Source organism: Miniopterus schreibersii (genome assembly GCF_964146895.1).
Source record: "Miniopterus schreibersii genome assembly, chromosome: 6".
NCBI classification, from domain to species: Eukaryota; Metazoa; Chordata; class Mammalia; order Chiroptera; family Miniopteridae; genus Miniopterus; species Miniopterus schreibersii.
This window is the reverse complement of record NC_138107.1, coordinates 54905824-54920005: the sequence shown is the minus strand read 5'-3', so window position 1 is coordinate 54920005 and position 14182 is coordinate 54905824. Positions and strand designations below refer to the sequence as shown.

The following is a 14182-nucleotide window of genomic DNA, read 5'->3' as shown; positions in this document are numbered from 1 at the left end:
CACCCTCTGGTCTAACCTCCAGGTGGCAGTGGCCTCTGACCCAGGGCCAGAACCTCAAGGATGCCTTTACCTCCCACCTTGAGCGTTGCCTGGGGGTTGATCCTTCCTCCCTCCAACATTAGCATGATTATTTGTGAAAGAACAAGTTCCTCAAGTCACTTATATAACATGTAAAAGGCATGACTCTCAATCCGACAGGTTAATCAACAAATTTTTTAAAAATCCAGTGTGAGATTCAAGTCAGATCATTTGGAAAAATGGGTGAAGTCATCTACCATATATGACAGAATTTTAAACACACATTTTCTCATATACATTAAGACAACACTGGCATCTATATTAAAGTTCTCCTTGCAGGAAGTTGCTTATTTCAATAATGATCACACTTTTCAAATTATGTTTTTGTTTTCCTGTTCAATTACAGTTCACATTCAATATTATTTTATATTAGTCTCAGGTATACTCAACGTATTTTTTATACCCTCTTGTTCAATTGCATCTGAAATCGGTTCATGAGTCACATAAAAAATTAGTTATGACTTTAGAGACACATTCTTCTAAACACGGGAAAATGGTCAATAAAATAATTAGCATAATATAGAAGAAGAGTAAATGACTTTGGAATCAACCTGATCTGGAGTGGAATCCACTTACTAGTTATGTGAGCTTGGGTGGGTCACTTACTTCTCTGAACTTGCCCAGCTATCAGACGGAGGCAGCAGTCCCCTTCTTGCAGGGACACTGACATATAATTCCTCTATACAATTCCTGTTATGGAGGCTCAAGAAATGCTAGCTCCCTTCCCTATGTGAGTGACTCACTTTTTATTTACCAAATTAGGTTCCAAGTTACTTTTAAGCCTCAAAGCCAAGGCCTTAGCCTGTGACACAACCTTGCCGGGAAAAAGATCCTGAATTCAGAGAATTCACGTCTGTTCTGAAGGAGACAACATTCATTTGTCTGTATAAATTCTGCTATGTTTGTCTCATAAATAATCACTTTACTTTTTATTCTCCCTAATGTGTTGCAAAATATTCATTAGAATGTGACTGGGGCCATAAAGCTAATAGCAACAAAAAAAGCTAAGAGTATAAAACAGTAAAAGAAGTGGTCTGGGTGAAATTCTGGAAGGCTGGATACATTAGGATAATCTCAATATTGAATGTAGATATGAAGTTTTCTTATCTCAAGATGTGCGCACTCTGCGGGCACCTTGAATGTGAAACAACGATGGAGAAGTCTGCCAAATAATAGTAAACATGAGGCAAATGTTTTCCTTCACAAAGGTCTTCACTGGTATAAATGATTTGGGTACTAAATAAAAGATCTTATTAAAAAAGGAAAATACAGTTTTGCAAAACTAATTTTACCCAAAAGAGAGTTGCTGAGTTACCTCTGGGTGTCAAGAGGAAGGCTCCTAGCTGCTCCCTGATAGAAGCTATTCCTTTTCTCCTGCAAACTTAGCCACTGTTTGCATAATGAAAAATGAGTTCCAGTTTACTGCTGACCTTTACTGAACTACTGATCCCATTTAAACATATATCTTACTGTACTACTTAAAATATAAACTGATACACGGAAAGCATTTTTAATTCTTCGAGGGAAAACGACGAAACAAGCCATCAATTTCTGTCATGCCAGGTTCTACAAACGGCCTTCCATCTTGTGGAGCAAAGTGGTGTTTATGAGGCAAAACAGTAAAAAAGATTTTCTTACACAATTCGTGTCATTTTGGGATTCAGAGAATATTTCAAGTAAGTTTCAATCTTCACTTGAGCGCCTTCCCCCCCTCATGTTTTGTGTCATGACACTAACCAGGGACTTGAGTATAATCAGCGACACCAGAAAGTCAGGATTTAAGATTTATTCTGGTTGATAAAACTGCTAGAGCCTATTGAAGACTGAAAGACTATTTTCATAGAACCACCTAATCAAAGAAGACGAAACTCCTAGAACATTTAAGGGATCTGGCTGGCCGAGACTCTCCTCCTGGGCCTTGACCGATTTCTGGCATGGGTCCTGGGGATCACCAGAAGGGAAGGTGGGGTCTCCCCTATTCTACATGGAGGCTGAAAAAGGGAGTCTATGACACCCCACCCCAGAAAGTTGCTATGATTTCATTTGTAAAGCAACAGAACACACGCACACACACACACATAGTCCACCAAAAACAAACACACTCAAGCACACATATGTACAGTAACAAAAACTGAGAAGCAGCTTGATTGACACTCCGATTCCATAAAAGTCTAGGAATTGGTGTCACTGGTACTTGTAGGATCAGGGGCATAAGGGAGGGGTACCTAAAATAGGAAGGGCTGGCTGCAAGCCTGTGTAACTCTTTCCCTCCCGGCTCTTCATAATCAGGCTACTGAACCCAGGAGTAAATGGGAGGTTTGCCCTCTCAAGAGGTAAAACAGGGCTCTGAATGGGGCTCAGCAGGCACCGGTGAGGGTCGGGGCACTTTGAGTGAGTGTGGGCACTAATGGAGCCTTTAACTGCTGAGCGGCAGGCATTCCTGCCTTCTTCCTCTAGGCCCCTGGAAGTTCGAGCCAGCCTTTACCCCAGCCAGAGCTCAGCGGATACTTCCACAGGAAATTAAGTAGCCCAGGAGGAAAGCCCTACAGGCACTGTCTCGGGGAGTTTCATGAACACACCCAGCCAGACCCCACCCCCTCAACGTGGTGTGGGTAGGTGTCACCTGTGGGTTCATGCTTCCACTCTCAACTAAGGGCAGCCGAGCGAGCAGCATGAGCTGTCCGAAGAGAGCCTCTGATATGAAAAACGAGACCCAAACAAACAGAAGAATGCAGCGACACAGACAAAAGACCATGTGAAGACATGGGGAAGGGTGGCCGTTCACAAGTCAGCAGAAAGTCCTTAGAAGTGATCAACCCAGCTGCCACCTCATCTCAGACTTCCAGTCTTCAGAACTGTGAGAAAATAAATTTCTGTTGTTTAAGCCACAAACACACACACACACACACACACACACACACACACACGCACGCACACACACATGCAGACACACACACGCAACAGAAATTTTAAAGGGAGAAGAAAACAATTGAAAAATCAAAACTATCATTAATATATACAGATAAAAGGCTACAGCCATGAAACAAGAACTGAATGCTCTATATAAAAAATAATAATTTAAAGGGGAGGGGGAAGCTTTTGGAAATTAAAAATATGATAGCAGAAATGAACTCAATAAAAGGATTGGAAGATAACATCTCTTCTAAAAAAAATAGAGAAAACAAGAAAATTAAAGTGCCAGTCCAGGGGATCCCACACCCCAATAACAAGCTCCAGAAACATCAAACAGAACAAAAAAGAGAGGAAGACATATAAAAATAATTCAAGGGCATTTCCCAGAGCTGAAGGGCAGGAGATTATGCACTAACACAAAGGCCCATTACCATAAAATTTCAGAATGCTGGGAACAAAGAAAAATCCTACATTCTTCCAGAGAGAGGAAAAAAAAAGCACTCAAGTTCTCAAATAATTTACTTCCCATACACCTTTCTCAAGAAGTTACTGGAGGGAGTGCTCCACCAAGAAAGAGGAGGTCCTTGGCTACAGGAAACTGACCCCCAGCACAGGAGGGAGAAGCCAGCTGCGTGCCAGATGCCCAGGGCAAGTGGTCCACGACAGAGGCTGGAAAATTCTCCAAGGAGGTGAATCATCGGAATACCCCATGTGCCTGAATATATGAAGGACATTCAGAGCACTGGGGAAGAGTTTGGGTTTGAAATAGTAATAATACAAAACCAAAAGAGCAAGGCAATGATTAATGCCAGGGAAAACCAGAAGTGGTGCAGGGCAGAAGTAGCAGCATTAATCATTACCGGTCCAAGGCTCAGCCGCAAACATGGTTTATGTGATCAGAGAAAAGGGACCTAACCAAAATTATGACGTATCTACCTTGGGAGTAGCACTGGGGACAGAAAGGGTGAACGTGGTGTGAGGAGCCCTGGGAAGATAAAGAGTTAAACCTTCAGCTGCCTTAATGGGAAGTCATCAGATAATTCCTCAAGCCCCTAAGTCAGGGAGCAGCAAGAGGCTGTGTTATGTAGAAATATGGATGAAAAAAAAACACACAAAAAAATGTGCCAGAAGAATTTAAAGTGAGAGCCACTGGGGAGGGTAGAATGAAGAATATGGGGACAGGAGCCTGCTGGAGCTGTTTTAGTAGCAAAGCTTTGACTCTTTCTGTACATGTATTTACTTGTACATAACTATTAAAAATAAAACATATATGCATAACTTTTTTGAATTAAAAAAATACACTGTGAAACATTTTGTTTGCCAGATTACTCTATATTTCTAAAATTCTTTATTATTAAACTGTAGGTAAATAGAAATGTTTTATCAGATACTAAACATTATATTTGAAAAAGTATGAAAGAATTTGCTTTCATATTAAATTATAGTACATTTAGGTCTATGTGATCATTTTCCTAGCATACATAAGTGCTGATTCCAAGTATTTTTTACCAATTCCATTTCACAGCTCTCGTGATATTATAAAGTACTCACAAGCTCTAGTGGGCTGAGACGTGCACCAGAAATGGGCCTGGAATCAGAAGACTCAAAATTGGATGCATGGAGGCTAGCACAAGACGGAACAGAAATGTTAGTTCGTGAAGAATCATTTATTTTATTTCTAGTATATATTAGTTAACTCTAGCCCAAAACAAAAGCATTCAATGCATGAGTCTTGAGGAAGAAGAAATTTAAAAAAACTATAGTACTTAAAACATCTTATTAATAAGTCTTTTCATTGCCTTTAGGAGAATTAAAAATATTGAATAATGAAAAGGAGAAATATATATAATGATTTTTAAAGATTTATTCATATTGCTTTTATAAAGTAGATATGACAACCACTATTAACCATTGCAAACCAACTTCTTGGTCCCAAGGCCTGGAATTATCTTTGGGAATCCTGAACAGATACAAGAGATAATTAGCAGAAGTCAAAGGGAAAATGTCAACTTGTGGCTTACATGTACAGGCAAGAGAATGTCATATACCTGAAGGAGGAAGGGGGTCTATTTTCTGGTGTCCTTGAAGATGCAAGTCCAAATAGCTTTCTTTGGTTTTCCTGTGGTGTGAATGGTCTTTGGGTCCCAACTGTTCTTAATGCATTTCGTGCTTCACTTATGATTTCTGCACTGGTCTTCTGCTTGGCCATTGAAGGTCGATAAAACGGATCCAGCTTCTCTAACTTTTTATCATTTGGAGACAGCATCTTTTCTTTTAAAGTAAAATGTTCTTTGGCTAGACACCACACCCTACAAATATACGGGACAAAATATCAACTATTTTCACCCAGTAGTTTAGAAAGGAGTGCTTAAACCCATCATACATGCTTAAACCATCGTTCTACATTAAACTTGAAAAAATGATAAATAGCCCGGCCAGCATGCCTCAAGATGTTTACAGGAACATATTCCACTTCTGGCACAGAAACACAGCCAAATCAGTCTTCGTGGGACCCAACTGGCCTGATTACTACTAGACTAGCACCAAGATTGGCCTTTTCTCCTTTGATTAGTCTTCTGTATCATCTGTATTTTCTCCCACAAAAAGTTATGGGCACTAGCAATCTGGATCATCTTAATCTAGTTAGGTCTGGAAACAATATCAAACTGGGGTTTAGGCTTTGAAAAGAGATTACCAAGACTCAGTGAAATCACTTATGATGACTCAGCAAAATCATCAGTTATCATGACTCAGTGAAATCACTAAACGATTAAAGAAAAAAAAAGAAACTAATTCCCTGAAAGTGTTATATCTCTAGGGAGACAGAGGTCTAGAAATTACTCATATGTTTTAGCTGCCCAATTTTAGAATAATCTAGCCAAAGAAAAAAATCGGAGACATGCCAAAGGAAGCTAAAAAGACTCCATTTCCATAAGTAGAATCAATAGGTGACTTCTTAGACAAAGATTTACTATATCATGATTTTATACATTAAGTTGTTACATAACAACAGACAACCAGAACATTTCTACCCAGGCCTCACCCAAAGAGTTTTTGAGGAAGAGTATGATGAAAACTACAAACAATATGTCATTCCTTTCATAAGCAAAGGCCAGGTGTTGAGGTAAAACTAGATAAGCAATGCTATTCTAGGAATTTTTAATGTAGAAGTTAAGCAAGATCTCCAAAATTACTATGCAAATTAAAACAACTAACAGAACATATGACAGGCCTGATACATTGTACTTCTAATATATGATATGATTGGCTCTTTATTAAAAAATATTCTATGATAATTACTAAAAATATGTTTAAAGTGTGTTAAATATATATCTAGATTATTTTTGGATGGATGATAATATAAATTCATTTGCACAATATCTAACTTAAGTGGCCATGATAGTTTTTGTTTTCTTTTAAAAATATTTGTATTGATTTTTAGAGGGAGAGGGACCTAGAGAGAGAAACATAGATCATCTGCCCCCTGCCTACCCCTTGGATGCCCCCTATGGGGATGAAGCCCACAACCCAGGTATGTGACCTGACCAGGAATCGAACCAGTAACCTTTTGGTGCATATGACAATGCCCAACCAACTGAGCCACACTGGCCAGGGCAGGTTTGTTTGTTTTTGAAAGGCCCATTGCAGTAAGAAATTACACCACTTAATGAGAGAAGCTTCAGTACAATGAGCCAGTTTCTTCCAGAACCCAAATCAGGTTTGTGACTCTCTTGGCCCCACGTGTCACTAATAAGTCTGGCAATATCCAGAGGTGCTCTGACAAACCTAATAAAGATGAGAGAAAGGACTTTAGATAGTAATAATGGACCATCACTCCTGACTAAGGTTCTCTCTCACTGTATTAGTTTGCATTGAAAACTATGCTCTTTCATAGAGTAACGAAGCAAGAACATTTACTGACGTCATATTCTAGGAAGTCTGTAAATTATTTGGGCATACAGGAGTTTAGACTGATCAAACAGTGGTGGAAACAATGCAAATAATGGACTTAAAAAGTTTTGTCTCTAAATTTTTACTACAAATTCTAACACAACTTTCTCACCTTTTCTCTCTCTTCCCCCCAAATCTCATTTTAACGGTATATTGTGAAGAATTGTTTTAATAGTGTAAGATCTGTATAGTTAATCTATTATTATATTAGAATTAATATATTATTAGCTAAATCAAACATGGAAATGTTTAATAACACAAGTGAACTGAGTTAGAAGTGGGTTTTGAGGGAGGGGATTTTTTCTTTATTTGTTAAATTAAAAATTCTTAAATAGATGTTTTTTGCCAAACTTAAAAAAACACAATTACTCAGAGTTTTAAAGCTTGTCTCTTCATAGTAAAGTATTACACAATAGTGTCACAGAAATTTTAACTTTACAGAAATTCTCCTGACAGCTGGAACAAATCCGTTCAACTAGAACTGATTAACTGTTTCCTATGTGCAAAGCCCTCTGCTTGGATCTCTGGGAACACAGATGGGAATAGATACTATCTTCACTCTTGGGCAAGAAGGGCCACTAATGCTAGTTAAACATTTATTTTAATACCAAGCACTATACTAAGTACTCTCAATTACATCATCTCATTTAACCCCCACAGCAATTCTGTGAGGTGAACAGAGTCTTAAGCAATAAAAAAAAAAAAAAAAAAAAAGCCATGACATATGCCCAGGGGTGATATTCAAACTATTACCCGCTAGATGGGGTGGGAGAAGGTGGGGCACCCAGAGGCCTTGGAGCTGCAGTTATTTACACACCAATATAGAGACATGACAGTGTTTTCACAACTGAAGTGGCCTTCTTGGTGTGTACCAGCCCTATTTGTACCCAAATGATTTTAATACAAGGTACAAACTGATGGGGCAATTTAAAAACCCCATCACCATGTGATCACAAAAGAGGAGGGGACTTCTGATTGGGAGAAGGTGTCAGGTAGACTTCTTGGAGGAGGTGACGCTTCACCTGGGTTCTGGAAAAATGGGCTGAATTTGAGCAAGTGAAACTGGCTGACATTGGGGCTGGAGTAGAGAAGGAATTTCCAGCAAAGTCAGTGAGTGAGCCAAAGCCGAGAGCCAAGAATGTACGGGCGTGTGCTGAATAGGAGGAGCTCTGGACATGAAGAGTGGAGTGGGACCAGGGAGAGAACTGAATGGCAGGTCAATAAATTAAATATAAGCTGATAATAAAATAAAAAGAATTTGAGGCATGATATAATCTGGCAGGCGTTGGCAGGATGGAAAGAAGGGGGAAAACTAGAAAGGACAAAATCAGGCAGTTCTTAGGTAATCACCCAGCAAACTCTTAGAGGTCCTCATGAAAGCTTTCCTGGACATGCCTCTCACCCCCACAGCCTCGGTGAGGTGTCTGTCCTCCATACTCCGCAAGGTCCCCAGTTGCTCTCTGTCAGTACCCCTCCCACTGTGCCTGTGTACCTGGTGTTGTCCCACCAGGCTCAGAGGCCCAGCTCTTCGTATGAGGCACAGCTGAAGGTCAATAATTGCATATAATCGCTGGGCTCCATTTTCAAATACAGACGTGAGCTAGGAAATATCCAGACAGAGGCTGCATGGCTTCCTTAATTGTAGACATTTGTTACATTGGACTAGAAAAGCATTTTGGACTTCATTTCAAACGGCATCTGCTTCTTGGTGCCATGTGGTCATATGAGATCAAATGTAGCCCCCTTTCCTTTCTTGCCATCAGCTGAGTCACCTGACATGGAGTTAGACTCAATAAACATGGATGAGTTACCGAAACCCCTAAATATAGGAGTGAAGGTGAAATAGAGGGAAGAAGAGAGATGAGAACCAGTGAGGAGCACCAAGAGCGGAAGAACCAATAGGATTTGGCATTTAAGGAGAGAGGAAGGGACAGAGGTGACACTGGGTACACAAACCTAGGGAGTAGGAGGGCAAGGGGACCTTTTAAAAGAAAATGGAGAGAAGCAGACTTCAAAGAAAAAGAAGGCAGCTAAGTTCCGTCTTGCGTCAGCATCCTGAGTTTATGATGTCCACAGAATCTCTAGAAGATGAATGCCATCAGCAGTAAGAAATTCAAAACTGAAGGCCATTTTAAACAAAATATTTCTTATTGATTGGTAGAAAAGTCCCAAGTCATCATTTATAAGTTTATACCTAATTATGAAGACCTGTCTTCACCTTTGTAGCCAATAGTCACCTGAATCAGAGCCTTCTTGCTAAATGCAGCACTGCCACTATCAAGATGTTTGCAACAGGTCAAAGACTGGCCATCTCCATACTATTTCCCCTGAAAATCAAGTACTCGGGACCCCTACCTGAGGCTGACTTGCTTGTGTGCTAATATGGGCAATCCAAAGAGGCAGCGCTTAGGGGCTTAGATGCTGGAGTAAGGGCTAAATACTCTGACAAACCACAGCTATGTAACCTAGGGTAGGGCTTCTAACATCTCTAAGCCTCAGTTTCCTCACCTGTAAAATATGTGCAGCAATAGTAATTGACCAATAGAATTATTTTGAGAATTAAATGACATAATTCACATAAAGTGCTTTAGCATGGTGCCTGGCCCTTAAAAAACATTTACTACTGTCCAAGCACTATGCAATAAAAGTATACAACAAAAATTTCTCCCATGAATAAAAAACTGCATTAAAAAATAAATTGCAGAAGAAAAGGAATGACATTTGTTCAGTGTTTTCATATATTTTTATAAAATTTAAATAAGGAGTGTTTTCCTTTGTGAACAAATAATTTATTTTTTCAAATATATCTTTATTGATTTCAGAGAGAGGAAAGGAGAGAGAGTTGAAATATCAATGATGAGAGTCCTCATTGATTGGCTGCCTCCTGCACGCCCCCACAGGGGATCCAGCCCGCCACCCAGGCATGTGCCCTGACCGGGAATCCAACGGGATCTCCTGGATCCTAAGTCGACGCTCAACCGCTGAGCCACCGCAGGCCGGGCATGAACAAAGAATTTTATTAAGTATTTTATTTAATATCAGCTATGCTAAATCAACAACTAATCAGGGTTTAATAGCTTCATAAAGTAGGATACAAATGAGAGTGGTACTTGCTTTTCTACCAAGTTACAGTAGTTCCAAATCTGGGTGAGATGTAATATCTGCTGTGATACTTGTGGGAATGAACGATGAAAGGCATTATATGGATATTTAATGTATATTGTTACACAGACATGTATTTAGAGAGGCTCTATCTGTTGCAGAGAAGAGCCCAGGTACAATTAGCGTGACCTTAGCCGGGTCACCGTTTGCCTAGACAAAGGCCCCTTAGGCTACCACGCTCGCATTCAACAAATGTTCACGAGTTTCCATTAACCGCCGCGCACTCGGCTAAACGCTCAGCGCACAGACGTAAAGAGAGCTGGCGCCCAGCCCTGCGAGTGTCCCGAACACTCTCCTCGCCTCTCCCCCGCCCGCCCCGCGCAGAAACAGAGAGGGGGCGGCCGCAGGACGGGGTCGCGGGGGGACTGCCCGCGCCTCCCTCCCGCGCGGAGAGCGGCTCCCACCGTCCCAGCAACGCCCCCCCCTCCCCTGGTCCAGGCGCAGCAGCATCGTCCCCTGCGCGCCCGGCCCCCCCCCCGGCCCGCCGGCGTCTCCATGGCAACCGTACACAAACTACCTACCGGGGAGCCTGCTGCGGAGCCGGGTCCCTGCTGCGCAATCCGGGGAGCGGGCCGGGGAACCAGCTGGGGGTGGGCGCGGGGAAGCGGCTTCTGGCGCGTCCCGACGCACCTGCGATTCGCGCTGGAGGCAGGAACAGCCGCGGAGCTTCAGTTCGCTCTCCAGTTTCCCCAGAGCTGCGGCCGCGGTGATGGAGAAGGCGGGGCGGGCGGGGCGGGCGGGGCGGCGCAAGTGGGGCGGGGAGGTCCCCCTGCGCGCGGCACTGGGCCCCTGGACCCGCGCCAGGCCCACCCACGCATGCGTAGACATGCTGGGGTGTGGGTGTGGGAGGGGCCTGGGCCGGGCCGGAGGCGGGGCGAGCGAGGGTCCCCGCATGGGAGGGATGGGGGGAGGGCTCGGCGTGGACAGCCCGAGTGGGAAGGTGTCTACCTTTACGATCTACAGAACCACGTTTGTTGGGCCCCTTTGAGATTTCAGCGCCTCTATTAAGTGACAATAAGAAGGGCCGCTGCGTAGAGTTTAGGGGTTAGAGGGTCTACCCCTTCAGGCTGAGGCGCTGTATTACGTCAAACTAGTTGCTACCCTCTCGATCCGTAAAATGGACGGAGGGAGTGGTACCCAACCCGGTCTTGCGGTGCGAAGGCTGAGTGAGTAAATTGACCTAAAACGCTATGCACGTGGCAATCAACGAAATGTGAAACTGTTGCTATGACCGAGTCCTTGAGTTTGTGCAGCACTTTAGAGATGACAAGGGGTATGACACTGGATATTATCTTGTTGAGCATCCCTGCCACTCTGAGCTAGCCAGCTTGGCATCCCCACTCACAAGAGACAAAATAGGGGCCCCAGGTCTAGTGAGTGACAGTCTAGATTCAATTCTAGGCCTCCCACGGGCAATCGTTTTTTGTTTTTACTGCATCATCACAGTTGATTGGCAAAAAAGACCCCACTTAATATATTTCTGGTTTAAATTCTGTTCTCTCCTATTACACCGTTCCGCAGCACTTTGCAGTGTTAAATACAAGTGAGACCACAAGCACTCTCCATTCGGTTTGCACCACATTTTACAATTATGGGGAATTTTCAGCTGAAGTGTTGTTGTCAACATTGGAAAAATGTCACATCCCTTGGTGCTAAGTATATGGTAAAGGATAGTTAAATTGAAAATATTTTTGAGCACATACTAAGTGTTAAGGCATTGTGCTAGGTGGGACATAATACTAACTTGAACTAAAGAAATGTCAGTATCCTTCAAAGTACCCAACAGGATTTCAAACATAACAGGTAATAAATATTTATTACTTGATTGGATAACTTGAGGTTCTGAAACAAAGTATTTGTGTCCTTCAGGGTTGAAATCTTTTTTCCAGTGACTCAATGTGAATGACCCCATCAAGTCCCTTTTACTGGCAACTGGACTCCATTGTGCAAAGGGACCTTTGCCCATTTACCATAAAACCATAACTACTATTTTGAATTCACAACTTGTGAGTGTGATCAAAATGCAACTTCATTTTTGTCTCTGTCATTTTGAAATATATTCAGTGTTATCTTCTCCTGCCCCTGGATGGAAAACTGGATAGAGTTTTTGTATTTTCTGCTCATTTTTAGAAAACTGATAGTCCTATATAGTAACTAAGTCTCAACCACAGCTTCATTCCAAAATTATAATGTTGGGTACAAGACATAAAGAAATGCAGCAAACTCCACTTGACAGTAAGGCATCTGCTGCTTCTCCCAGGTTCCAGCTTAATAAGGTCTGTGATTGACTTTCCCAGCAGGGATGAAGTGGCTTCGACTCACCATTCCCCATTCACTAGGGGCCAGTGAGACTGGCCTGGGTGGAGGTGGGCAGGAACTAGGGAGAGGGGAAGCTAGGAGCACTTACACCTGGAGCCGATTGGCTTTGAGCTTGCCCAGCCTGGTCTATGGTTAAAGCAACTCATGTGGGTCTTCCCTGTGTCCTTCAGAAGTTTCCCATTCATGAGGACCTCTCTCCCTGGATGCAGCACTATTCCACAGTTGCTTACAACTCTTTCCCTTCCCTAGAAATCCAGGGCCCACTCCAGCCCCTTTAAATGGGTCCCAAGATGACCCCATGTCTTGTCCAAGGGAAACCCCGCACAGCTCTTGCCCCAGTGACTCCGAGACTCCCATCCCCATGCAGCCTCCTCCATGCTGTCACAGGGAGCTTTAGCTTTCCCAGGAGTGAGTCGGGCTCCAGACGGGCTCTGGACCCCCTAACTGCAGTCTTTGGTATCACCCCCCCCCCGGGATGCCCTTCTCACTGGGTTGAAATGAATAAGGTGGCATCCCCACATTCCTCTCCAAAGAAATGTCCTCACACATTGTCCTACTTCCCTCTCTGAATCCTTATTTTTAGCCTCAACCTGGATCCTCAGGTCCAGGGAGTCTACATTTCTTTGTAACTTGCTCTTTGGAGACTCTGTCTCACCTTCACTTTGTAACTGATGATTATACAGTTCCCATTGCAGCTGAAACTTCAGTTTAAACACCTGTTGTACAGCCTGTTACTAACTATGCTCTTGCGCCCTAGGATCTTGATCTAAAATAGACCTCGTAAGCATACTACTGGAACCTGAAGCTAGCCAGCTCAGTAGGCCAGGCAATGTCTGCCAGGCAAGTTAGGACAATTGAAAAGAAGACAAGGGTAGAATTATAGGAAACAATTATTTAAAGCAATAAAGCTGCCCAGTTTACTACACTGAATGACACAATATGGGAAAATATTGAGGCTCTCACAGTAGTGATCTATTATATTGACCTGGCTGTTCCTCCATGGTTACCTAATGGCTATTTAACAGAATTTAACATAGTTAAGCTTGTAAGTGAAATTATTTTAGAAACAAAAGTGTTGACATTTTTTTATACCTTAGAGAGATTAAAGAGGAAAATAAACTATTAATTGCAAATATGACATTATAAAGCACTATATAATTTCCAAATTACTTTCATTTGGAGCATTTTATTTTTATTGTTTTGTTGGGAGTTTATAATAAGCCTGAGACATAGTTCAGGGATTATTAGCCCAATCTGAGAGTGGCGAAAACTGAGGTTCAGAGAGGATACGTGATCTTCCCATAGTCACACAGGTAGAAAAGTGATCTGAGACCCAGTATTTTTGATGCCCAAGTTCAGTGTGCCATCTGCTATTGTACATGTGTAAATACAGTTTTTTCAGGCTGAAGCCTCTCATTCACAGCATTAAGAGGTACTTCCTAGGCTGCTGAGCATGCTCAAGTATCCTCTTACTTTTCTCCCCTCCCTGATCTCAGAATATGTCCTGTGTGGGGTAGGGATCAAAAATTTAAGAATCTTCAGTCATTTAAAAATGCCTGCTGGATTTAGGGATTTTGAGTTAAGGTGAGAATTATACAGATGATAGAATGGGTAATAATATAATCTTACACACTCTAAGGTGCAAACATGTAACAAAATGATGAACTTTTATCCACACAATCCCCCAATGTATTTATATTTTATGTTACAGTTTACATCACACACACACCTCATATTTAATTTCTATAGCTTATTTTGA

The 14182-nt window shown here is 42.1% G+C and overlaps 1 protein-coding gene across 2 annotated transcripts in view; it reads right to left on the bottom strand.

The window, feature by feature from the left end:
- ARMC2 (armadillo repeat containing 2) overlaps positions 1 to 10927 on the bottom strand; it is an 85968-nt gene extending 75041 nt beyond the window's left edge. The window contains exons 1-3 of one of the 2 annotated variants that reach the window (XM_081140241.1): positions 10626 to 10797; positions 5040 to 5300; positions 4543 to 4615 (exon numbers count right to left, since the gene is read on the bottom strand). In XM_081140241.1, coding sequence (XP_080996367.1) covers positions 4543 to 4615; positions 5040 to 5257 — 291 coding nt within the window. In that variant the 5' untranslated portion in view covers positions 5258 to 5300; positions 10626 to 10797. Of the gene's footprint in view, positions 1 to 4542; positions 4616 to 5039; positions 5301 to 10625 lie in introns of both variants that reach the window. The other variant, XM_081140242.1, reaches the window with a different exon arrangement.
- Between the last annotated feature and the right edge of the window lie 3255 nt (positions 10928 to 14182).